General features: G+C 45.7%; 13 protein-coding genes across 13 annotated transcripts; 3 read left to right on the forward strand and 10 right to left on the reverse strand. All coding sequences in view use genetic code 12, as the record gives it.

Moving 5' to 3' along the window:
• Nucleotides 1-31: 31 nt before the first annotated feature.
• CXQ87_002638 (GAF domain-containing hybrid sensor histidine kinase/response regulator) lies at nt 32-3,408 on the forward strand (the record flags this gene model as incomplete). The annotated part of the gene is made up of 2 exons (XM_025481137.1): nt 32-1,192; nt 1,213-3,408. The coding sequence occupies 2 exons, from the start codon at nt 32-34 to the stop codon at nt 3,406-3,408; spliced, it is 3,357 nt and encodes a 1,118-aa protein (XP_025335437.1).
• Nucleotides 3,409-3,455: 47 nt separating this feature from the next.
• Nucleotides 3,456-4,064, reverse strand: GCF1 (Gcf1p; the record flags this gene model as incomplete). The annotated part of the gene is made up of 1 exon (XM_025481138.1): nt 3,456-4,064. The coding sequence occupies one exon, from the start codon at nt 4,062-4,064 to the stop codon at nt 3,456-3,458; it is 609 nt and encodes a 202-aa protein (XP_025335438.1).
• Nucleotides 4,065-4,320: 256 nt separating this feature from the next.
• CXQ87_002640 (uncharacterized protein) lies at nt 4,321-5,505 on the reverse strand (the record flags this gene model as incomplete). Its single annotated transcript, XM_025481139.1, has 1 exon — nt 4,321-5,505. The coding sequence occupies one exon, from the start codon at nt 5,503-5,505 to the stop codon at nt 4,321-4,323; it is 1,185 nt and encodes a 394-aa protein (XP_025335439.1).
• A 463-nt stretch (nt 5,506-5,968) lies between these two features.
• CXQ87_002641 (uncharacterized protein) lies at nt 5,969-6,457 on the reverse strand (the record flags this gene model as incomplete). Its single annotated transcript, XM_025481140.1, has 1 exon — nt 5,969-6,457. The coding sequence occupies one exon, from the start codon at nt 6,455-6,457 to the stop codon at nt 5,969-5,971; it is 489 nt and encodes a 162-aa protein (XP_025335440.1).
• A 1,669-nt stretch (nt 6,458-8,126) lies between these two features.
• TCP1 (chaperonin-containing T-complex alpha subunit) lies at nt 8,127-9,791 on the forward strand (the record flags this gene model as incomplete). The annotated part of the gene is made up of 1 exon (XM_025481141.1): nt 8,127-9,791. One exon carries the CDS (start codon nt 8,127-8,129, stop codon nt 9,789-9,791), a length of 1,665 nt encoding a protein of 554 aa, XP_025335441.1.
• A 171-nt stretch (nt 9,792-9,962) lies between these two features.
• On the reverse strand, nt 9,963-10,790 carry PCL2 (cyclin; the record flags this gene model as incomplete). Its single annotated transcript, XM_025481142.1, has 1 exon — nt 9,963-10,790. The coding sequence occupies one exon, from the start codon at nt 10,788-10,790 to the stop codon at nt 9,963-9,965; it is 828 nt and encodes a 275-aa protein (XP_025335442.1).
• An 840-nt stretch (nt 10,791-11,630) lies between these two features.
• On the reverse strand, nt 11,631-12,860 carry VCX1 (Vcx1p; the record flags this gene model as incomplete). The annotated part of the gene is made up of 1 exon (XM_025481143.1): nt 11,631-12,860. The coding sequence occupies one exon, from the start codon at nt 12,858-12,860 to the stop codon at nt 11,631-11,633; it is 1,230 nt and encodes a 409-aa protein (XP_025335443.1).
• Nucleotides 12,861-13,751: 891 nt separating this feature from the next.
• Nucleotides 13,752-15,236, reverse strand: ERG1 (squalene monooxygenase; the record flags this gene model as incomplete). Its single annotated transcript, XM_025481144.1, has 1 exon — nt 13,752-15,236. One exon carries the CDS (start codon nt 15,234-15,236, stop codon nt 13,752-13,754), a length of 1,485 nt encoding a protein of 494 aa, XP_025335444.1.
• A 444-nt stretch (nt 15,237-15,680) lies between these two features.
• Nucleotides 15,681-17,743, reverse strand: GCD6 (translation initiation factor eIF2B catalytic subunit epsilon; the record flags this gene model as incomplete). Its single annotated transcript, XM_025481145.1, has 2 exons — nt 15,681-17,219; nt 17,252-17,743. 2 exons carry the CDS (start codon nt 17,741-17,743, stop codon nt 15,681-15,683), a joined length of 2,031 nt encoding a protein of 676 aa, XP_025335445.1.
• A 342-nt stretch (nt 17,744-18,085) lies between these two features.
• Nucleotides 18,086-18,631, reverse strand: CXQ87_002647 (uncharacterized protein; the record flags this gene model as incomplete). Its single annotated transcript, XM_025481146.1, has 1 exon — nt 18,086-18,631. One exon carries the CDS (start codon nt 18,629-18,631, stop codon nt 18,086-18,088), a length of 546 nt encoding a protein of 181 aa, XP_025335446.1.
• An 850-nt stretch (nt 18,632-19,481) lies between these two features.
• CXQ87_002648 (uncharacterized protein) lies at nt 19,482-21,235 on the reverse strand (the record flags this gene model as incomplete). The annotated part of the gene is made up of 2 exons (XM_025481147.1): nt 19,482-19,500; nt 20,094-21,235. The coding sequence occupies 2 exons, from the start codon at nt 21,233-21,235 to the stop codon at nt 19,482-19,484; spliced, it is 1,161 nt and encodes a 386-aa protein (XP_025335447.1).
• A 1,789-nt stretch (nt 21,236-23,024) lies between these two features.
• Nucleotides 23,025-24,305, forward strand: CXQ87_002649 (snoRNA-binding rRNA-processing protein; the record flags this gene model as incomplete). The annotated part of the gene is made up of 1 exon (XM_025481148.1): nt 23,025-24,305. The coding sequence occupies one exon, from the start codon at nt 23,025-23,027 to the stop codon at nt 24,303-24,305; it is 1,281 nt and encodes a 426-aa protein (XP_025335448.1).
• Nucleotides 24,306-24,358: 53 nt separating this feature from the next.
• CXQ87_002650 (uncharacterized protein) lies at nt 24,359-25,201 on the reverse strand (the record flags this gene model as incomplete). Its single annotated transcript, XM_025481149.1, has 1 exon — nt 24,359-25,201. One exon carries the CDS (start codon nt 25,199-25,201, stop codon nt 24,359-24,361), a length of 843 nt encoding a protein of 280 aa, XP_025335449.1.
• Nucleotides 25,202-25,214: the final 13 nt, after the last annotated feature.

Here is a 25,214-nt window from a genome sequence, read left to right on the forward strand (position 1 = left end):
AATGGCCCTTTTGTCTCAGTTGATTCGTCTCATGAACACCCATGGTGTGACTGCCACTTGTGCCATTCCATTAATTCATCTTGCAAACTACTTCGTTCAGCCAAATGTTAGGAATAATACCGCTAAGGCTATCGAACTTTGTGATGTTGCTTTGACTTTGGTGAACAATTATGGCGGTTCGAGTACCGATCTTACCAGTCAAATCTACGAGACTTTTGTCAATTTAATGGCCTCTTTCAAGCACACAACCACCGAGCTTGTCAAGTTTTCCGAAGGCTTCAACACTCAAGACGCCTCTCTTATGAAACCAAGTTCTTCTTGCATGACATTGTTTTTCACTGCTTCCAACTTTCTCCTTTCCTTTTTGACGAACTCGACTCATCCTTCAACGTTTAGGAAGCTGATGAGATTTGCTAATGAAGAGGACGACAACATCTCCCAGAGTGCTCTTGGTTTGTGGACTCAAGATGTCGCATACGACACTTACAAGGAATCATATCCAAGGATTGCTTCCCAACAAAGACCTGACTTGGAATTTGTGTATCTTGCAAACGCTGTGATCTGGTTAACCTCCGAGTCCAGGTATAAGGAGGCAGCTGAAATTGTTCTTGATAGATGCTATCATGTGCTGAGAAGATTACCAATCTCGATATTCCATCTTGAGTTCTATTTTTACGCTGCTGTCTCGTTGTGCTTGGGTTCTGACTCGATGCCCAACACGGCCTCTTTGCCTTTGGCTGCTAAAATCATGAAGATGTATGACTTGTGGGCTGATATCTGTCCACCAAACTTTGAAAGTAAGCTGGCGATTCTTCATGCTTGTTACAGCTGCGCTCAACTGTCCAAAACATCTTTGACTGTTCTTGACAATTTTGAGGTGGCAATTGAAACTGCAAACAGAGCCACTCGTTGGATTGAGGCGTGCTTGGCGAATTACTTGTGTGCCAAATGGCTAAAGAAGACTTCAGAGAGCAAGAGGAGAATCTCATATTACGCTCAAAGTGCATTGTCCATTGCTGCAACTCTTAAAGCTGAAAGGCAGGTTGATATGATGCAAAGGGAGTTCAGTTCTGTCTTTGATAGCTTCAACTGGGCAGGTGTTTCGATTCTCAGTGACAACCAACAACCCAGCCCACGAGTTCCACACTCACTTAACAACCAGCTCCAACATATCTTTGCTGAGAGCAAGTATGTTGCTAGCTCTGCCCCAAGCTTCCTAGGCAGGAGAGTAACACCAGTGTTAGTAACAACCAAGAGCCTAACATGCTACTTAGAGGTCCTCAAGATGACTTGCCTACCCAGTCGGAGTTGACTAAAGCCATCAAGCTCTGTTTGACTATTTCGGAATCGTCCGACATTGACTCAATTGTAACCAGTTTGCTTGAAAGCGCTCTTCTTTTCTCGAATGTTGACTATGGAGCTGTTGTTCTCAATCTCAATCAGTCTGAGCCAAGCATCAAAGCCATTGGTACGTTGAATAATATGTACAAGTTTGATGATGAGCCATTGGGTTTCAGGACTGACTTGGTACCCTACTCACTTGTGGTTCACTGTTTGCTTATGGGTGAAGCTATCAATAAAGATGACAACCCCGCTTTATTTGACTCCAAGTTTGGATCCGATCACTACTACTTGCACAACCCATGTTCATCAGCAATCTGTATTCCAATCAAGAGTACGAATGTTTACGGCGTGATTTACTTGGAGAGACATACATTGCCGAACGAAGTGCCTCAGAGCTCACCACATTTCCATTCTAGAAAGATTGATTTGATAGACTTGCTTTGTTCCCAAGCGGCAGTTTCCTTTGGAAAGTCATTGGTCTACTCCCAGATGGAACTTGCAAAGAAGGCTGCTGAAGACGCCACGGCTGAAAAGGCGAGCTTTTTGGCGAACATGTCTCATGAGATCAGAACTCCGTTTAATTCTCTTTTTGCTTGCTCCCTTTTTTTATTGGACACATCCTTGACCGACGCTCAAAGGGAATATGTTGAGACAATTAAGAGTTCTGCCTTGGTCACTCTCAGTATCATCGATGGCATTCTTGCGTTCAGCAAAATCGAGCACGGGTCATTTAATTTAGACCACGCTCCATTTGATCTCAATTCATGTGTTGAGAGTGCCATCCAAGTGACGAGTGAACAGACCTACAATGAGAATCTTGAAATCGTCTTCTACAATCATTGCCCTGGTATTCTCGAAGTCATGGGTGACAGTACAAGAGTCCGTCAAATCATTATCAATTTGGTTGGTAACGCCGTGAAGTTCACAATGGAAGGTCACATCAAAATCATTTTGGAAGCTAAACACATGGGTGACAAGAGATACGATCTCAAGCTTACTGTTGAGGATACCGGTATCGGTATTCCTGCCAATTCGAAGTCGAAGGTATTTGGAGCTTTCTCTCAGGTCGACGGTTCCTCTCGTCGTGTTCATGGCGGCTCAGGTCTTGGTCTTGCTATTTCTAAAAAGTTGGTTGACATTATGAACGGTAACATTCATTTCGATAGTGTTGAGGGAGTTGGAACCACCTTCTATTTCACTTGTCCTTTTGAGGTGAGCAAATATATCGAGAAGCTGGACGTGAAGCCTCGAAATGTTGCTCTTGTTCTCGAAGATTGTTTCAGACGAGAAGCCTTTGCACAACAGCTTGAGTTTCTCAATGCCAAGGTACTGATTTTCAGTAAGCCCGAGGCCTTCGTGAATCAGAAACAAAAGTTTGACGTTATCTTCGTTGGTGATCAGTTCTTGAGTGATTTAAGCAAGAAAATCGAGGAGCTCAAGGGCTCAGACACGCAGATTCACCTCATCACAGAGTTTGGTACCCCAGTGTCTCACATAAACTTGCCAGAGATTGGACTCAGTTCGATTCTCTTTGCACCAATGAGAAGATCGAGAGTGGAGGAGCTTTTACGTGAAAGTTATGAGGATCCAGCACTGTTGAAGAAGCCCAAGCAGCAAGGAACCGGTTCAACAGCTATATTGGGTGATACATATCCATTGAAGATCTTACTCGCCGAGGACAATGCTATCAATTTGAGGGTAGCCCTGCAGCATTTGAAAAAGCTAGGATATGTTGCCGACCACGCAAAAGATGGTGTGGAAGTTCTAGAAAAGTGTGAGGCCATGTTGAAAGCGGGCGGTAAGTACGATGTCATTTTCATGGACATCCAGATGCCACGGAAGGATGGTATCACCGCGACAATGGAGCTCAAGGAGTCATTTATCATCAATGGTCACGTTGACTTACTTCCAGAGATCGTTGCATTGACGGCAAATGTCGCTGGTGAAGACCGTGATAAGTGTCTTAACTGCGGAATGACAGACTTCATTTCAAAACCAATTCTCCCTGAGGAGCTCAGAAGAGTGCTCACGAGAGTGGGTGTACACAAAAAAGCATTACAATAATCATATAGACAATTAGATTACTAAGAACATTTTCGTAGCGCCTTCACTCATGGCAATCCGTGATCACGGGCGGCCTTGAGTCTCTTCTCCGTCCAGGCCTCCAACTCCGTCTTGAACTTCTCCACAGCCGTCTTCTCGGGCGACCACTCGGCCTTCTCGGCGGCGGTCAATTGGTTCCAGCGGTTACTCAATTCCTTGAGCACAACAGCCAGGCTCTCGCCGTCGTAGTACTTCTCCTTAAGGTAAGAGGCAAAACCAGGCATTGGACGCTTAGGCTTGGGTGGGTAGATCTGTGCACGTTTCTGGTTGATTTCGTCTGCTCTTCTCTTGTAGCTCTCCTTCTCACCCTCTGAGAGAGTCTTCCACTCAGCGGCAACATCACTAAGCTTCTTGCTTGGGTTTGTCTTTTCTTTGATGTAAACGTGGTGGCCCGAGAGACTTCTGAGAGGTTTAAGAGCCTTCTCCTTGAAAGCCTTCTCCTTCTCCTTCAATTTGGCCTGTTTGGCCTTCTCAGCCTGCTTAGCAGCCTTCTTCTTCTCGGAGTCGGTCTTTCCTCTCTGAGCGAACGCGACGGCTGATACTGTAAAGTTTCTCGATGGGGCTGTAACACTTTGAGCAGCCAAAGCTCTCAATACACCGAATTTGGAGGACAACATCACGTTTAACGATTCACAATTGGGTGTACAAGAGGTGTAACTCGTTTGTTTTGGTTGCGCGGGCTTATGCGTGTGGGTGCTGCACGACTGTGTCAGGCTGGGGAAATCTGCAATTCGCGCGAGGTGCTTCGGAGCACAATCGCATGATGTTTTCTTGATATCTCGCAAAGTTACTGGTAGTTAATAGAATCTAAAATTGTAAGTACAGTCTAACAAACGCTTCAAGCCGGTGGTAATTAGAATTGAAGTAGCCGGTTTAAAGGGCATTCTGGAGGAAGCGCGTGAAACGCTTGAGACCAAAGTTTCTCTCGTCAGTGAGATCGTCTGCGCTAGTGATAGTTTTGGCCTCAATCTTTTTCAACAAGTTTTTCTCAAAAAGAAACATGCTGATGTGGAAGCCTTGTGGCTCGACGTAAACGCAGGTATTATCCGTTTCGTACGTGTAAAACTCAGGCCCAAGCTTCTCGTCTAAGTAGGTATGACCGTACCAATCAAGGCCAAGAGCGTACTTGGCCCACCAAAGCGACTCGTCGCGTAGAGTCTCGCTTTCTCCGCAGAGCATAAAGATTTTTCTATTGGGATCGTTAAATGTGGGGATATCCAGCCAGTCACTCTCCAGTGCTGGTTCCTTGGACATGGGTGAGTATATCAAGCTCTTGCGGTTCACATTCCCAAAAAGCATCGTCTTCTCTTCTTCAGTAGACTCGGGGAACGGGATGATGTCACCGTCAGAGCAGGTACGAATCGAAGACTTCTCGGAAATCGACTCTATATCAGGGTATATGTTGAGCCATGGCGAAAGCACCATAAGCTTCAAAGGATAGTCCTCGCTTGGTGCTCCCTTTTCTTTCAACAACTGCGTGAGACACACAGCCATGTTGCCGCCAGCGGAGTCACCAATCAAGCCAACGTTTCTGTGGGTCTTGAGAACTCTATAGTATGTCTCGTATAGTTGGTTTAGCTGCGTGGGCATAGAGTGGCCATCGCATGTAAGGCCATAGTCTAAAATCAAGATCGAACACTTCTTCTGCTTCTCTGGAGGCAAGAGTAAGTAGCTCTCGATGAGTCCCTCTACCTGGTTAGGGCCTAGTTGGGAGAAAAAGCCTCCTCCATGACAGTAGATGAAGATAGTGTCATCCTCCGCGATGTCAGGTTGCTTCACAAGCCAATAGGACGTAGCATCAAACTTCGTGTTGTACCCAGGAAGCTGGCTTGTGGCTTTGGGGTAGTTTGACTGGACATTTTTGAGTGTATGGCCCGCCAGCTTGAAGTTGAGTGTCCTGAACCTCTTCTTATCCATAGTCATCACGTTTTTGATAGCAACGATCATCATAACCGACTTAAAATTGTTGGCGTACTTCCCAAAAATAGAGAGATCACCGTTGAAGGCATAGGCTGACGCATAGTACGCTGCCAGGAAAGGAAGCCTAGCAAAACCCATAAAGAAAGTGTGGTTAGTCCGTGCGTGAGCTCATTACCGAGAAGATTCCGTGCAGTTTCCGCGATAGAGAAGCGGGGCGGCTTAGGAACCGAGCCGATGCCAGAGCATATACTGATTGACTTACGATTTTGCGGCTGCAAGGGAGAGAAAATGATGAGCTTTATATTATGGGTATACGGGAATCCTGGGATTTTTGCCTGGGAATTTGAGTTTGTGGACCTCGGTTACCCGGGCATCATGCATATTTTGGTGCAGGTGTATGCAGCCATTTGCAACCATGACAGCTATCAAAATTGCTGTCAGTATCTTGTGTCACAGAAAGCTGATGTTCATAAAATCAGCGATAAAACCTTGTTGTATTTGAAGTAGCACCAAGCTTGTAGAGGGCTCTTTTGCCCTTGGCCTAGTACCTGCCATCTGACAAGCCGCACTCAAAATGACCCGTCAAAAGTGTATCAGCTGTCTAAGCAATGGTGGTGTGAGGGGTCTCTGTAGAAAATCCAGAGCTTGCAGAGCTTGCTTTGTCCCAAGGCAACTGAACGCCTCCAGGGTGGTAGCCAAGAGTGAACTTCTTACCCACAGCCTGGAATGCAACGCCAGTGTAGTTGCCGCAGGTACCGTTGAACAGGATCTTTCCATCTTCGTCTGGACAGATGCCAAATGATGGAGTATCCTTGTAAGCCAAACGGTCAGCGTCCAAGGAAAAGTCCTTCTGGGGAGAGTCGGTAAAGACAAACCAGCCGTCTTCCACCGCGAGGTACTTCTCCAGGTTCTTGTCAGCCAAGGAACCGTCGTCGTTGAGAACAAACTTGATCTCACTGCCTCCATTATAGACAACCAGCCCCGATGAGGAACCGAGACGGCCACCCTGGTAGGGCGTTCCTGATCTCATTGTCATGATCTGGAAAGTCAGGGCAGCGGCAGCGGCAGTAGCAAAAATAGAAAACTTCATTTTCTGCCGCTTTCATAGAGGAAGAGGGTCTGGCTTTATACGTAGCAAAGCAGGAACGTCTAAGCCTTGTGCCGTGACTTCATCCACGTTACACGCAACACAAGCGGGATCAGTCTGCTCTTGCGTATTTGCGAGGCACGGCTTGGTATGATTGGTTATGGGACAAAGCCATCTGGTATGGAGGCACATACCGCGTAGGCAGGCTTTGATGTGGAACCCAAATAAACAAGCGTCGGCGCATGCAAGCGACAGGGGTAAAAGGGGCACTGGCTGCCAAGAAATTGTGGAGTAGTTAGGAGAATTTCATTCGTCCAGGGTGTTTCTGAGGAGGCCGTTTTAATGACGTATGCGGATGAGGTACTTTTCGCAGCCACCACCTATAAATAGAAAACCGGATAGAGAAGAATGACCGGAGTTAATCACACAGCTATTGCTGTTTACGTTTGCACAGCCTTTTTGATGTCTTGATAATTTAATGTACATCTTGTGGACTTGTACTGAGCTGATGGTGGGTGGTCTGGACGCTTGGAGGCTTTTCTCGTCCGCCTGTGAATTTGCAGTCAACTGGCGAGCGATACCGATTCACGGATCTTTATGGCTTTTCGGTTTTTGAATAAAAGCCTTCTATCATTTGATTGGCTCGTTCTTCAGCTCTCATTCTTTCATGCACTGTGTGGGTTTTCTGGGCATCTCGCGATCACTGTGCGCGATTGCATTCATAGTATATACGTAGAACAGACTAGGTAAAACTTCCTTGATAATTCAACTAGAAGGGTTTCGGTTATTTTATTCGTCAATTACCCGGTGCTGGTTCAATTACAAATGGATGGAACCAGCTCTAAGTTTCGAAAACTCGGAACGGCCTGTGATGGAACTGCCTGTGACATTCTGACGGTGTACCTAACAATCAGTGCTTCATGCTTGTGAAGATCTACAGAAGGCACTGTGGTTGATCAGGATCTGATTGCAGCTGTCACTGACAGGAGAAAGGAGCTGTTGAAAAGTCTTGTCAAGGTATGATACTGCAAAGTGCAAATCTCGGTTGGATGTACCAACTCCATGATCTCAGTAGCAGCTCTCTAGTATAGGGATTACAATGCTGTAGCTTTGATGCCTTCTTTTTTACAGCGAGTTGAATTTCCCTGGGTAAGTTTAAGAGTAGTTCATGGTGCTGAAGTTGCAGAGTTCTACCAATATGAAAAGTGGTGTCGAGTTGATTCAAGCGGCATGGTCTTCAACTAGAGCCTCACCATGATCCTATAAAACAACCAATTTCGCAGCCAACCTGTTGCACCAAACACCCAACAACATCCACCTACATCATCGATTAAATCAGCAAGCTAAAAGTGAAAAGTGGTGAATGTTGGTCAAGAGTTAAAAAGGTTTGATGATGCTAATTCCACTGCTTGTATGGCCGTGTTCAGCACCCTGGGACCATCTTCACCTCTCCTATCAAACCTCGCGAACACCGAATCTATCACCCAAAAGCACGATTACTAGAGAGACTAGTCTCGATAACTTCAAGATTTGACCTTTTTTGTCGCGTAATTTCGCTTCAATCCACATCCTTTTAGATTTTTCGTTCGTCGCCAGTTGTCTTGGACGTCGTGCCCGCGCCAAATCACCAAATCACTTTTTCGCTCCAGCTTCACCAACACCATCCATCATCATGTACTCGGCAGCTCGCTCAGATACCCTCTTCTTGGGCGGTGAGAAGGTCAGTGGTGACGACATCAGAAACCAAAATGTCATGGCGGCACTCTCTGTCGCCAATGTCGTCAAATCCTCCTTGGGACCCGTTGGTCTCGACAAGATGCTTGTGGATGACATCGGTGATGTTACTGTTACCAACGATGGTGCCACTATCTTGTCGCTTTTGGATGTTCAACATCCAGCTGGTAAGATTTTGGTCGACTTGGCCCAGCAGCAAGACCGTGAAGTGGGCGATGGTACCACCTCCGTTGTTATCTTTGCATCCGAATTGTTGAAGAGAGCCAGTGAGCTTGTGAGCTACCAAGTTCACCCAACTACCATCATTACAGGTTATAGATTGGCCTTGCGTGAAGCCATCCGTTACGTTAATGAAGTTCTCTCTCAGTCGGTGAACGACTTGGGTAAAGAGACCTTGGTGAGCATCGCCAGAACTTCTATGTCTTCCAAGATTATCGGCGCCGACTCCGAGTTCTTTGGTAACATGGTTGTCGACGCCATGATGGCTGTTAAGACTACTTCTCCTAAGGGTGAAACGAAATACCCCGTCAAGGCCGTCAACATCTTGAAGGCTCACGGTAAGTCTGCCACTGAATCTATGTTGGTGAACGGCTATGCTCTTAACTGCACTGTTGCCTCTCAGGCTATGAACAAATCGGTCAAGAATGCCCGTATTGCTTGTTTGGACATCAACTTGCAGAAGGCTCGTATGGCTATGGGTGTGCAAATCAACATCGAGGACCCAGACCAGTTGGAGGAAATCAGAAAGAGAGAATACGGTATTATCATTGAAAGAATCAAGAAAATCATCAACGCTGGTGCCAACGTTGTGCTTACCACCAAGGGTATTGATGACCTCTGCTTGAAGGAGTTCGTCGAGGTGGGTGCCATTGCCGTCAGAAGATGTAAGAAGGAAGACTTGCGCAGAATTGCTCGTGCCACCGGTGCCACACTTGTCAGTAACTTGTCCAACTTGGAGGGTGAAGAAACGTTTGAATCCTCCTACTTGGGTCAAGCCGAAGAGGTCGTCCAAACGAGAATCAGTGACGACGAGTGTATCTTGGTGAAGGGCACCAAACAACACTCATCCTCGTCGATCATCTTGCGTGGTCCAAATGAATACTCTTTGGATGAGATGGAAAGATCGATCCACGACTCCTTGTGTGTCGTGAAGAGAACCTTGGAGGGTGGTAACGTCGTCCCTGGTGGTGGTGCAGTGGAGGCTGCCTTGAACATATACTTGGAGAACTTTGCCACAACTGTGGGCTCCAGAGAACAGCTCGCAATCGCTGAATTTGCTAATGCTCTATTAGTTATTCCAAAGACGTTAGCGGTGAACGCCGCCAAGGATTCGTCAGATTTGATTGCCAAATTAAGAACATACCACGCTGCTTCCCAGACGGCGTTGCCAACTGATGTCAAGAGGAAAAAGTACAAGAACTACGGTTTGGACTTGATCAACGGTAAGATCGTCAACGAGACGCTACACGGTGTCTTGGAGCCTACAGTGTCGAAGATCAGGTCGTTGAAGTCTGCTTTGGAGGCATGTATCTCCATCTTGAGAATCGACACCATGATCACGGTGACGCCTGACCCACCAAAGGAGGACCCTCACCAGCACTAATAATGTTTATAGAACGCATGATAGTACTACGAAGAACTGTGTAGGCTACGAGTGTGAAATCGTTATTGTATGTGTATATTCAGAGGCCCTCTGAGTGAATTAAAAGGTATCAAAAGCATCCCAAATAAAGTAGTCAAGAAGTGAAGGCAAATGCAAATTAAGGGTCGTTGTCTAGACAACAGCGGAGGGCAAGAGACCGCCCTGGCGGGAGGTGTCGGAGGTTTTGTAGAAATTGTTCTTGTTCATCTGGTTGAGTGTCGTGGACAGTCTGGCGCTCAAAGGCATTCTGGAAGGCCCTAGGTCCTCTGGAATGCTGGAACAAGAGGTGGCGCTTTTAAGCGAATAGTTAGAAGCAGAGAAGAGCGAGTTCTTCGACAGCAGGCGGGACAGGGCAAGCAGGTTGCTGGAGTAAAAGCTCGACATGCGGTAGTACTCTGACTTGGCGCTGCTCTCGAGCTCGTGCTTTCTCTGGATGTCCTTTTTGATTCTCGTGAGGAATGGTTGCAAAGCAGCAACGAGTTCCTTCTCGTCAACACGCAAGTTCCACTTCAAGATACCAATGAGCTCGCGCTCTGCCGAGTTAACGTCTTTGTTCGACAAGAGGCCGTCAGTGTACTTTGTCCAGTGTTTGTTCAAGGGACTGGAGTCGTTAAGCAGCTTTGCGCTCAAAATGAGAGACGCCAAAAAGATTCTGTGGCGGGTGGTTTCGATACCCACGGCATTGCCCGGCAAGGCATTTCTAAGTCTGTTCAAGTATACCAATGCAGCCATAAGCGTAGGGGTCTGGACGTTCAGGTACTCAATCAAGCGAGAGATGAAACGTGTCAAGGGCACGGCCTCCTTGGCCACGGGGGTCACCACCATTTCACCCTGGGTGGATTTCTGGGACACCACAGGTCTGACCTGGATCACAGAGCAGGTGGTGGCAGCCAAAAACTCCACCATTTCCATGGACACAGGCTGTCTGGAGAAGATCTTGAGTGCTTCGTAGTCGGACATTGGAGGAGGAAAAGGGTGAAGTTTTGAAAAGATGTAAGTGAGGGTCTGCCTGGGTATTTAGCTTGGGGGCATTGTCACTTTTATTTCCCACTTAGGCACCGCCGCATATCTGTACCTCGACGGTTTCGCAGCCATTCTCAGCGTGTTTCGTGCGCCCAGGAGAGACGCGCTGGAAACAGGCACGCGGCAGGGACATGGCCAAAACACCCCTGGTGCACGGATTTGATAAGTTGAAGATATAAACTTGGGCAGTTCCTCGATTCTGAATTTAATCTCTTCATTTTTTTTTTTCTCTAAATTCCTGGTTGTCGCCAGCAAGTGGTAAGGGGTGTGGGCTTGGTGGTTGCAAATCGGTAGCGCGGTGCGATGCGCAAATTGGCCCGAAGGGGAGAAAATGAGGAGCGAACCGGGAAACCTGTAACCGAAAATGAGATGTGGAAGTGCAAGACAATCGGTAATAGTACAACAAATGAAATCCAAACAAAATACATGGATTCGAAAGATAAGGAGTGAGGGCGCTTTGTTTTTGTAATAATGAAGCGCAAGATTAATTAGATGTAATTGTCGACTCAAAGTAGGGTGGCCACAAGAGGATCTGCGGTGGTTCTGGTATGAGACAATGGGCCAGGCGCTGGATGTGCTTTTGGGAGCCTAAATTTAGTTGAAAATAGAGACTGTACGTTTAGATAACGGTTTCTACATCGCCTCAAACACGGTGTTTTTATTTAGACGACGCTCCAGATGCGTCCGACGCTGTCATTCTCTGCGGCTGCAAGAATGCTCCACGGTGCCGAATGGTGCCGAATGCGGTAGCAGCATGAGATGTTTCTCAGTGCTGCCTCAGGCGTGATCAGGGTAGAAGAAAAAGGCGAGGGCAATGACAAAGTAAGTACTCAAAAGCATTGCTCCCTCCAACCAGTTGGACTCTCCGTCAAGAATCACCAAGTTGGTGATGAATACCGACACGAACATCACTGCAGTCTCAAATGTAGAAAAGTACAACGACATGGGCACATCCACGATCCAACCAATGATCACCATTGCAGGTGTCACAAAAAGGGCAATTTGCAACGACAGGCCCACGGCGACACCGATGGCCAAGTCCATCTTGTCCTTCATGGCCACAATCACAGCTGTGGCGTGTTCAGCAGCATTTCCAACGATCGGGATCACAATCAAACCAATAAATGTCTTGGAAAGACCCAGCAGCTCCACGATATCGTCAATTGAGCCCACCAAAAGGTCGGCAGAGAAAGAAACAAGCACCGTGGCGACCACAAGCACTGAAAGCGAGCCAGCGATGGTCAAGTGCTCCAGGTCGGACTTGGTGACAGTGCCCTCAGGTGGCACGCTCAGGGTGATGATTCCATCGTCCTCTTGAGACTGCTCTTCAAAGAGAGCCTTGTGGGTGCGCAACTGGAACACCAAGTACAAGATGTAAAGCACGAGCAAGATGATAGCGACACCACGGGAAAGACTCAAGATCTTCAAATCGGCCTCCGAGTCTGGGTCGGGGAATTTCAGCTTACCCTCTGAGGGCACAGAGGCGTGGAAGGCAGCAGGGATGAGAAGACCCGCCGTAGCCAACGCCATCAAGGAAGACATGGTCTGAGCCACGGTCTGGTTGAACGTCTGCTGGACGCGTGTGATTCCGCCTGCAATGAAGCAGCAGCCCAAAACAAGCAAGGAGTTGGATAAGATGGATCCTAGCATGGAGGCCTGGACGATTCTCACCTGGCCGTTGAGTAAGGCAATAATGGAAACGATCAACTCCACAGCGTTACCAAAAGTGGCGTTCAACAAACCGCCAATGGTCTCACCAGTGTGCTCGGCCAATTCTTCGGTGGCATACGCCAACACTGAGGCCAAGGGCATAATAGCAAGAAAGTTGAGCCAAAACACGGCATTCGAACTCCACTCCAAGGCGCCTGCGATAAGGCCCAAAGGCACAAACAAAAGAAGGTAATTGACAGGAGACGACGTCAATGTCAGTTTCAACGTGAACACTGCAGCATCTTTGAAGCTGGTACGCGTGGCTGGACGTCTACCCAAAAGAGGAGCGTCCGACATTGATGTGTAGATTATCTGAGAGTGAGCTTTCTGACCCACGATGATTACGGGCCAGTGTGCAGGTCTATGGCAGGCCTTTGCAACTCTGCAGCGAGAACGTGGCTGAAGGAGGATAAGGGGGAGGAAAAAAGGCGGGCTGTTTTGCTCAGGAACGCTCTGGTAGCGGCTGTATCGGGCGTGCATTCACGCTGAGCAAATGCTGCAAAATCCAGGCACATTTAGCGAAATGCAGCTATTTTTGAGGGTATTTGGATGTGTTTCCGGTTGATGTGTTGATGATGATATTTTGGTCAGACTTTCATTGAATTTAAGTTTCATAATTGATTTTGAAGTCTTAAAGACATTTTTGTTTCCGCAATCACGTACTTGAGTGTTCCATACATTAGGAGTAGGATGACATGTGGTATGTATGCTTGCAGCGACATTAACGAGAACCTTCAGACGCATCACTGAGATATGCTCTCAGTCGCAGCAAACTAAACATTGTGAAACTTGTTTGCATCTGTAAGCGAGAACTCCAATTTCATTAACGTCTCCATTTCATTAACGTCTCCATTTCATTAACGTCTCCATTTCATTAACGTCTCCATTTCATTAACGTCTCCATTTCATTAACTTCTCCGTTTCATTAACGTCTCCATTTCATTAACGTCTCTAATTTCATTAACGTCTCCAATTTCATTAACGTTGTAAGATGGTCTAATGGAATTTCGTCAAGGTTTCAATTGTCTTGGGAATTTGTGCGTCAGTTTGCATCACTACGCTGGTCTCTCAGGAAAAACAAGGTTCGTTCATCGATTAAAGGTTGATGGCTATTAACATGACTGACAGTAACGAGCGACCAAAAACAAACTGTCTATTTCATTTCAAAAAGGCTTCCCAAACTGAAGTCTAATTCACAAGCTCCTGCCAAAGGTATGGTGTGAACAACACGACGGCTGTAAAAAGCACCTCAAAAGACTCGTACAAGGCCACGGGGAACCCAGCAAATCCACGCTCGCAGTAGTTGCAGTAGATAGAGTAGAATGCAACAGAGAAAAAGTGGTTGAACAACAACATGGGGAAGGGAAGCATGCCTGAAAGCAAACCGACAGGGCCCTTGACACAGTCTCCACCGCGCAAGAAATACTTGAAGCAACCGTCTTGCAAGATCTTGAGAGGCCGGCTGTCGGCGGCAAACAATGTGTACAAAGCAATTGAAAGCGTGTTGACCACGGCATCAAGGCGCTTTCTTTTGCTGTGGAATTGACGCAATTTTTTCGAAACCAAATCGTAGTCGTCCAACTCAGGCACCTGTTTTGGGTGCAAGAGCTTCATGAGCAATACGGCGTCATTCAAACCAACGGTCATACCACCTCCAGTGAGAGGGTGTCTCATGTTTAACGAGTCGCCAATCATGATGAAGCCCTTGTTGCGGCTACCTTGCCTCAGTGCGGTCAAGTACTGGTTTGGCATTGGCCTGAACTTGCGTCCGGCCATGGCATGCTCAAAGCTTGGTTTGAGCTCCTCAGGCAAACAAGGTAAAACCTCCTGTTCCAAGTACCTGTAGAAAGTATCGTTTGCAGCCGAAGGTGGCTTGGTGGAGCGATAAGCACACAAGACTCTCGTTTCTCTAGGGGTGGTTTGGTAAATGAGCACAGGAGCATGATCACCTAAAATGACGTGGCCGTGGTGAGGAGCAGGAAGCTTAGCGTCTTGTAATTGCAAACCCACAAAGTAGGATCCAACAGTAGGAACATTAGTCTTTGAGTGCTCCTTACGGAACTTAGAGTAGATACCGTCGCATGCAAAAGTCATCTTGGCCTCGTAAGTCGTGAAGTCTCCTTTGAGACTCTTCACCTTCACACCTCTAACCCAGTCAGGGTTCTCCTTATCTCTCACAACCTCCGTAGCAGAGCCCTCGATCCAGTCGACGTTTTCCTCGGCTCTCACTATCTTTCGAAGATTGGTTAAAAATCTGCCGTTGCTAAACCCTAGTCCACGCACATTCTCATTTTGGTCCCAGTCCTCTGAGATAATGGCCGGGTCGTTTTCGACGTACTTGTCGTTGTCACCAAATACACAGTCTGGTACTGGCTTCACAGGGTTCATCTTGTCACAGTCGTACTTGTCTGGGTACTGGATCTGGATCGTGTTGTCGTGGTACTTGATGTAGTAACCGTCCACGTACACTGCATCGATACCGTTGACAGCCTGAATCATACCGAGCTCCTTCAAAGCCTTGAGACCGGCTGGCTGCATTAATTCACCAACGATACGGTCTGGCTCGCTCCAGTCTCGCTCAATAATGAGCACTTTTCTTCCTTGTCTCGCTAACGCTGTGGCGATACATGGTCCAACCACGCCGGCTCCGATAACGATGGCGTCGTAAGACATCTAGTTTTATGTAAATGTGTTTCTTGAACAGTACGGTCTCTTTTGGTCGAGACAACACTGGTTTATATATTCTATGGAGATGGCTGTGAGAATTTATGTAAATGGCACCACGTCGTATAAGCGATGCTATGCGCGCCTGTGCCATCAGTCCATGGAGCGTTCTTACCGCGTGCAATATTGGATTTTGCGCTGCTGGTAAAGCACCTTTTGCCGAAGATGTTATAGTCTCTTCAATAAGGGTACTAAATTCTTAGAAGAATCCCGTAATTTGTCAACAACACTATCGATCACTTCATCGGCTTATCTGCTGGTCTTGCACATGGCGATACTTCCTTTCGTATTTTTTGTCTAGGCGATGCGACTACTACTCCATCCTCGGGTAAATGGGGTTTCTCGCCATATCTGTGCCATGATCCCATCCTGACACAGCCCTTTTTCTCGCGTTTAATCGCTTTCCTCCTCACTCTCCTCTTCAGCATCTTGCAACCATTCGACAAACTGCGCCGTCAAGCCACGCACCTGCCTCAAAACCTCGCTCTCGGACGATGCCTCTGACTCCCACCACTTCAATATGTTGTCCTCCTCAATGATGTCCTTCTCGTAGAGTTGCCGAAGCGCAATGAACAATACTACTTGATTGTACTCCTGATCGACGTTAGCACACGTCTCTTGGATAATTTGCGCGAGGTCTTGCTGTTCCTCCTGAGTAAAAACTTGTCTTTTGAAAAGTGCACCCCAGTCGTTGAATATCTTGGCCGCAGCCTCCTTAACGTTAAGAGTATCCGTGGACACAAAGTGAACAATTCTCTTTACCATCGCCAGGACTGTAGCTTGACGCACCTCGTGGTAGGTGACATTCATCGACATTCTCAATGTATTGAGCTCAAGAAGTGCTGTATCCAAGTCGTGATTATTTTCCATGGCCCTCTCAACGGTGGCAACGGCCTCTTTGTTGAAATCCTCTTGTTCTTCTTCCTCAAACTCATAGTCTGTGGAGAGAATAGATGTCGCAGACATCCTTCTGCTGCTCCTCGAGTTGTGACGAGCATGTCTCTTGATCTTTTTCTTCGTGATTGATGCAATTGAGTCATCCGAGACATTGAGATAACTCATTTGATAGATGAGACTGCTGTTGTTGAGTGAGGCGCTTTCCAGTTCGGACTCGTCATCAAGCTCACGATCTGACATGTACATCACACCTTCACCATCCTCACCAACTATGTCCGCATCATTTGCGTTTCCTGCAATGTCATCCTCATGACTGTCGTCGTCTTCGTTGTCCAGCTCAAAAGCGCTGCTACCAAATTCTTTTTGGACAGGCTTGTCAACAAGTCTGGTGTTAGCTGAGATGACTTTTCCAGCGCCAACAGTCACGTTGTAACCAATGACAACGCCTTTCCGGATCTCAGCACCATGTTTGATGGTGCTTTCACTCGCCACTATAGCGTTGTTTATCGTGGCACCATCCCCGATCACAGCATTGTCCCAAATGTATGAATTGCTAATGGTGACGTTAGCACCAATTTGACAGTTGCGACCAATTGAAGATTTCTCAATAGCAGTATGAGCGCCGACACTAGTGTTGGCACCAATAGACGTACTGTTTCCGACTCTACAAGACTGTGCCAACACAACCTTGTCTTCTTTGTAGATGTGATTAAACTCGTACTTGTAAGACAGGCCAATCAAATTCATGTCAGGCACAAGTGGGTAGGACCAACGTGCCAAAACATCCTGAGAGATGGCGTCGTAAGTGTCCCAGGATTCCACACGAGCAGCGTACTCAGCGCCCTCGGCGATGTATGCATAAATAGTCTTCTTCAACAAGTCAGAAGTCAAAACTCCCTTCACAAAATCACTTCTAAGAGTTTGATAATCAAAATTCTCCTGGAAAATCTGAGGAACATGGGGAGAACAGATGTCGACGTGACAGTCGATCAAATCATTGCGTACAACAAAATCATTCTCGATGTCCTCCAAAAGCTCTGGATCAATATTGATGCTGCTCTTCTTACCACCAGCTGGGGAATATCCTGGTAGTAGTAGCAGCGATTGGACTGATTGTCCAATATAAACACCGATGGATCGACGTGGGATCTAGTCCTATGCAATGGGCTGGCTGAGGTGAGCACCATAGACACAATATGTTCTTTGTCTACCAGCTTCCTCTGCTTGTGGAAGGCCAAAACCTTTTCAAAGTCGATGTTGGTAACAACATCACCAGAAACCAACAAGAAATCACCAGTGATGAGTCCTCTGTTGTCCAAGTCTCTCATGGCATCACCAACGGATCTGGATTCCAAGCTCATGATTGTAGTAACTTTAAATGGTGAATGCAGCGCCCACTTAGAGTTTTCGATGTATTGCTGAATTTGATCGGCATGGGAAGAGCACATAAGGTAGACTTCGTTGACACCAGCTCTGGCTAAGAACTCCAAAGTGTACTCGATCAATGGAACGCTCACTAAAGGTAGAAGGCATCTTGGTTTGACGGATGTCAAAGGCATAAAACGGGTTTCAAAAGAGTCCGTGAGGACAATTGCCTGAAACCTTTCGTCCAGCACTACCTCCCTTTGTTTCTTGCTTTTTGGTGGCATTGGCAAGTGTAGCTTCTCAGTAGTAGACGCAAAATCTTTTGTATGGCATCGTAGTCCGAGGTGAGTCACGTGGAAACTAGCCCCACCAAACACCAAAATACAAACTAAATTAAAGATCAAGACGAAATTTTGCTTTCTATTTACATGGTTTGCCAGATGTTCATCATCGTGGGTCTTTCGAGTCTATTGTGTGTGATACTTGGGGATGTGCGGACGAGAGGGTGATCAGGCAACAAATCTCAACCATCAACCTCAAAGTTCCTTCTTCGACTTCACTCCAGCCTTGTCAGCATAAACTGCTGCAGTGGTAGCTGCGAGGATGATAGCCGAGGCAGGCACATTGAATTTGCTCATTTTTATCATCCGTTGTGTCTCACTGATCCCAATATCCTGCTTGAGATAGCCGTAATATCCACCAATGGAAGCAGCCCAAGTACCCATTGCTACTGTAAGCTTGTGGCCTCTCGCGTATTCGCCTATCTTCCCGAGGGTGGACTTCCGCTTCCATTCTCTGAAACGGTTCATGATCATTTCTTCATTTTTAGGGCTTGAACGCATCGCTTTATCAAATTGAACGGAACCCTGGTCAGCATAGAATGCACAGCAACTGACTGTTGGCATAATCAAGATACAAGCCTTGATGGAGGTGTTGAACAGCTTAAACTTCACGGGATGCTTCATTTTGAGGTATGCAAAGGCACCTAAGGAAAGGAATCCACCCACAAGAAGGCCATTTAGACCCTCAAAGGCAACGTGTGTAGCATGAGCTTCTCTCTCTTCCCTGTTAAGAAGTTTCATGGGATCGAATGAATATACACTGGGCTAGTCTGTAGTTGTGCGGTCTCGGTACAACCCTGTGCAGATGGCTGCGAAATAAGCGAACCATCCGATTATTACGGAATTCAGAACAAATTGCAACAAACAAGTCTCTAATCTCTTTTTTTTTTTTTATTCGATTCTCCAGCAGCTTAGAAATTGATAAAAGGACTCATCATCAAGTTATTATTGGTAAGAAGGCTGCCCGTTACCGAGTTAAAAACGAGTATCAAAGTTTAAAGCCGAAACACTTTCGTTTGATATAAATCAAATTCGAGAATGACCTCAAAAAGAGGTAAAGCAACTATAAAAGCCTGTCCTCTTTCTTCTTGAAATGGTGTGAACGCGTTGCAGAGGGCCTTTATCTTATCATCCTTAAATTAAAGTGCGCACAAGATCATACGATCGATTGGACTCCCCACATCTACTTTATCATGGACCACTCCTTGCACGCTTCCCACGATATGGGCCATATGCCCGATCATGAAATGCCTGAGATGTGCAACATGAATGTATGTACGATATATCCTCATCATTTCCAAAAATACTAACTTCAGATGATATTTACCTGGGACTGGAAGAACACTTGTGTCGTCTACAAGTGGTGGCATGTTAAGACCTTGGGTGGTTTTATCGGAACCTTTTTAGCCATTGTCTTGCTTTCAATGCTATATGAGTTTTGCAGACACTGGTCTAGCAATTGGCATAAGAGGCATCGTCCAGCGCTGCCTACAGCCACGAACAACAGAGACGTTTCAATCAGAATTAAAGCGGCATTTTTGTATGCCTTCTTGGTCGGATATTCCTTTATGCTTATGTTGATATTTATGACCTATGTGGGCTGGTACATGCTTGCAGTTGTCGTAGGGGCCGGAATAGGTAACTATTTATGGACAGCCGACAGCCCCGAAACTAAAGCCTTGATTTGTCATTAGCGCTACCATTGGAACTAATAATATTTATTAAAAATCAAGGTCCAGGACCTGCGTATTTGGACCTAGCTCGTAACTTTGGGCCATTGAGATAGAACAAAACAGGGATTCCGATCATGGCCACACATAAAAACCCTATTACTGAAGACCCCCACCCAACAGGAAATCTGGCAGTCTTCAAATTGAGATACAATGGTCGTCCAAAGAGTGGAAAGGCACCAGCCATTACACTCCTGAACAAATCGTTTCCGGCAAACACTGAAGCAATGTATCTCCAAAAGGACATACTGAGATAATTGAACAATGTTTGAAATATGAGAAAACCTCCTGCCGCAAAAACCGCTGCGCCAATGAGCGGACCGATCCAATGGAGATCCCGGGCTGTTGTCCACCCGAAAATGAAGACTCCGATTGGCATGAGCACACTTCCGACTATTGCTATAGGAATGAACACTTCGGGTAAAACTTCCTTGCCATCAAGCAACCTTTTTGTAAATTTGTGATATATCAACGGCACATAAATGGAGGCTGCAACAAGGATACCAACCAATATGCACATGTACGCAACTCCCATCTCAACTAGCGTGAAACCGTTAGTGTCAAGGAACACGATTGGAAAAGCATCAAACCACAAATACATGACCGAATATACCAAGCCGATGTACACGTTGATAAGTAAAACCACAGGCTCGAAAATGATCACCTCTATTGGACGCCAGAGTGTCTCGATAAGCATCTCTCTCTTTGTGGTTTGAGAAACTTCAATATGACCCTCGCTTAAAATATTGTGATTTCCTGTTAATGCTCGGATCCGCTCCGCTTTTCTGTATAATATGGTTTTGGAGTAAGACTCTGGAAGCATTGCCCCAAGAACGACAAAAGACACTCCAGATGTGATACAAACAAACCAAAAAGACCAATGATAGTTAGCCTTGACGGTCAAAATAGCACCGAACAAGGGACCTGCGGATGGGGCACAAATTGAAGAAAGAGCCCAGAAGGTAATCGCAATTGGGATGTGTGGCAAAGCGACCACATCTGCAACTGATGCGGCGCCCGTTGCCAAGCATGGACTTGCAAAGAGACCTGAAATGAACCGCAAAATACACAAGCCCGTAATGTTGTGAACAAGCGCAGTGGGGATCTGAAGAATGAAGAATATGAACAAAGTTATGATATATATGGATGTCCGACCATACTTTGCGTTTTCAGATAATGGTGAAAACACCATTGGACCGATTCCATAGCCAAACACAAACAATGTCAAAGGTAGGGTGGCCACTACCTGACTAATTCCCATATCCTCCATTATAGCCTCAATGCCAGGGATGTAGATAGCCGATGCCATATATACAAAGGTAGTGAGTATCATCACCTGGGCAATGAAGAATGACTTGTATTTCAAGGGCCAATTGTAAGGGTTGTCTGGATCGTCATCACCATCAAATTGAACAAGAATAATATCGGAGTCTCCGTCCAATTTTCCGTCGGGCCCTTTCAGGCCGGTCTCAAAAGAGAGTTCAAAGCCTTGAAGATACTTTTCCGGAATCACATAGTTCTTGTCCTCCTCGGCATAATTTAGGACCCTTCTCCCAGAAAGGTGATACAAGGTCCTACCGAAGAAGCTCTCGCGAAAGAATTTGTACAAAAACATGGTTGTTACTACAAAGATAAGAAACAATGTATTTATATAGGTTTTTAAAATCCATAGCTTTTCATATTGATCGACGATAGACACATGTCGCTGTTGACATTACGGCGGAGATTCTAACGGCTGCGATAAAACTCCGTTGACGGCCCCGCGCTTACGTCATCTTCAGCCGTTTAAATATCTAGAGGCAAATCAGAAGACAAATCAATCTCAGGCGAGACCGATTTTTCCACCAGCCTAGAACAAGAAATCTCGCTAAGCAGATTTCGATTGTGTGTATGATGGCAATTGCACAATCAAGGAGTGAGAACTTATCGGCGTCGCCGTTGTTGAAAGAGGACGCAAATGGAGATTCCCATCAATTGACCTTTACGTTTATTGCTCGCTTCCCTATAGCCAGTCCCGAACCTAGTGCTTTGCTGCAAACAATGGCTAGCCGTATCATGACTGACGGAAGCACCTGTAAGTGTTTTGCCGGTGTGTGATTGTCATGCTTTCATGTACCAATCATTAGAGCCTGGAAGCAAGAGAAAAGGATTCGAAGAATACGTTGCTTGTCTCGGCTTTGTCGATAAATACAATTGTGTCTCACGAGAGGGTGATCAAGGTGGAAGAGTCGGAAGCCTGGCCAAAGGGTATCACGATAAGGCACAGTTTCAAGCTAGTAGCTATTTCAAGGTGTAATATCATTCTCATTGGAAATGGGCCAAAATTGAAGATAATTGGTCAGAAAAAGAGCGGATCATCTGGATCTAAAAACTAAAAATGCAAATATTTTGGCCCCGGGCGCGTTTTTCGAAGTTTCGGCCGGCCCAATCGATTACGCTCAATCTAAAGATTGTTATCAGCTATTGTGAATCTCGCATCTTTAAAAGTATTCAGACTGCTGAACTTATTTTATTCTCGGTACATATTTGGTTGCAGATGCTCCAGTGGCGCAGTGGTTAGCGCTTCGTGCTTATAGCCGTGTTACGACAAAGGTTATACCTAAGTCACGGTCGTGTGAGGAACGCGACGGTCGTGGGTTCAAACCCCTCCTGGAGCATTTGTCTTTTTTTTCTTTTGGTTTTGGTGTCTTATGTTATTTTCTAGCTTATCTACATGGAGATGCTAATTTTTAGGGATGATTGTATTTTTTTTGTTTTGTTTCTTGAGTGAAGAGCTTATCATTTTGAGGAGGAGCTGAGAAGGAATTCGTCCAGCAGGGGTAATAATGAATGATACTTCTTATTCTTTGGATATTGACAATTATTATTCTGCTAAAGTATCTGTTCATTATTCAGTTTTAGGTAAACACTCCATTGGCACTTTCATGATCAGTCAACAATTTTATGTCTAAGACGTTATGCAACAAAATGGCTGCGAAATGGCTGCGGAAGGGAAAAATAGAATTTTCGAGCACACTTAAATTATACTTTCAACACTTTTTCTTCAAAAAATAAAGAATGATACAATCTTGCAAGATGTTTACTTTTGAAAACAAATTCAAACAATAAATCACGAAGAGACTAAGAGTACGGACAGCGATTATCATACAGAACCTTCTCACAGCCAAATATTCATAGTATGAACCCGAAGGCGAGTAGCTGCTTATAGCTTCATTTGATTAGTAAATTTCCTGACAATGACAATGTTTTATCTCCTGGAATTGGTTGGCATGAAAGATGTTATATAATGGTGTTCACGTGACCCATCTTGCGTCTGAGAGTTAGCTCTTCGCATCAAGCTTCTCATCGCATTATCGAGATTTCGATCAAGAACCGCTAGACATTTCAAGACATAAACAACGACTATGTCCTCCAAAATAAGGTTCTACATGGAACAGTCTGTTCCAGAGCTAGAAGATCTCAAACGAAAGGGCCTCTTTGATCAAAAAGAGATCACTATGATTATGAGAAGAAGGACTGATTTCGAGCACAGAATACAAGGTCGAGGAGCAAAACCTAGAGACTTTTTGAAATACGCCGATTTCGAAATAAACCTTGAGAAGTTGAGGATAAAAAGATTTGCAAGGCTAAGAGAAACTGATCATGTGGACACGAATCCCAGTATTTCCGACTGGGCTGGTTTCAGAAAAGTGATTTTTGTCTTCGACAGAGCTGTGAGGAGATTCTCCGGTGATCTAGATATCTGGGCCAAGTATCTTCAGTTCGTCAAAGAAAAGGATGCTATCAAGGTGGTTTACAGAGTTTATGCTAAGCTTTTGCTGTTGCAACCAAGAAACGTTGATGCCTGGCTTTCAGCAGCAAAGTACGAGTTCGAAACGAACGCCAACGCTAAGGGAGCTAGAGAATTATACCAAAAAGCCTTAAGATTAAATCCAGAATCCAGAAGCCTTTGGGTGAGCTATGCCCAATTCGAATTGACATATGTATCCAAATTGCTTGCGAGACGCCAGGTTTTGGGGTTGCTTACAGAGAAGAAACAGGAGGAGGATTTGAAATCTCAAGCTTTAGAGCAAGCAAAGAGAATCGAGGATGCACCAGATGACGGAGTCGAGACAAACGCTGACACAATTTCATTTGCTGACGTTGAGGAGGACGATTTGAAGCTGGAATTAGCCTCTCTACCAGAAGCCGATATGAATGTGTTGGGATCACCAGAAACCAACCCGGTCTTGAAGGGCGATATTGCTTTGACAGTCTTCGACTTGGCCATTCCCGAACTCCTCAAGGAAGTTGGCGAGGCTTCCAAGACAGACAAGGTTTTCGAGTTTGCAGAAGAATTCCTCAAGCTTTTCGCTCAGTTTGAAACCCTCAACAGAGATTACTTATATTACCACGTCTTGTCCTATCTACAAACAAACTATAAGGATGATATCAGAACTTTGCTTACAGACATTACATTGCCGCTTCGCAATACGTCGGTGCTGGACTCTTCCCTAGCAGAAGCGTTGAAATTGTCAGTTAATAAGTTCACCGCATACAAGCTGAAGATCAAGGATAGCACAAGAAAGACCGAACTCTCCGAGAAATACGTTGGTTACTTGACAGAAAAATTCGTCAATTCTGAAGAGCCTAAATCAGAGAAAACAGAAGCTCTTCTCAAAGCTATTATACAAAAGTGCCGCTAAAATTGTACATAATTTTGTTTCCAATTACGGAGATACTATAATACATCTTGCATCTAGTCTTGCTTAGCAATACCAGACTCTGTGTCCACTGTTCTGTAGCCGCGTCTCTTATACTTCATCGACGCACCTCCACAAGAGATACTCGACGCTACAAGGGCGACGGCAACAAAAAGGAAGAGTAACACTTTCATGCTAATTGGCACTGAGCTCATAGGAAGTTTGTAGAAACCATCATCGAAAGGCAAGCTGTTGAACCCTTTTGTTCTACCAGCGGAAGGTTTGACATTGTCAATCCAACGTACTCCGATCTCAAGAGTTACATCTTCACCTATAACCACACGGGTTGCATTAGTACCCGAAGACCAAGCCACCGCCGAAATGACTGTCTGTCTCTCTGGCTGGTTAGTTGGAGGCTTCATGATAATGAGGTTCATATGGTTGTCAATGTCAAGATGAGAATCGTGAATTTCTCCCCTGAAGTTGAAGGTCAATGGAATGTAGGCCCCGCCCAGTTCCAATGAGTTTGCCTCGGTGCTAAGTGGAATTCTGCAACTGAAAGGAGAATCCTCGTGAATGTATAACTGGAACAAATGATAAAGTTCATCCGTGAAGCTGATCGTACAATTGATGTCTTCCGAAACACCGTAATGAAAAGAAAGTGGTTTACCACTTTCCTTGCAAACAGGAAAAGCTCCATAAACAATACGATCATTACTATCAAATTTGTGCTCTCCGTTGTCAATGTTTCGGGTTATGCAATCAATGAAGACATCCTGACCAAAGGTGTAAGGCTGTATGGTGGGTATTTCACCTTTTCTGTTGAGGGGATAGAATTGGCTCGGAACATTCTCCGCAAGCACCGTAGCCGCAAACAAAAATGGTATCAACAACTTCATTGTCCAAGGCCGA

The sequence above is a fragment of the Candidozyma duobushaemuli genome (genome assembly GCF_002926085.2).
Source record: "Candidozyma duobushaemuli strain B09383 chromosome Unknown B_B09383, whole genome shotgun sequence".
NCBI lineage: Eukaryota > Fungi > Ascomycota > Pichiomycetes > Serinales > Metschnikowiaceae > Candidozyma > Candidozyma duobushaemuli.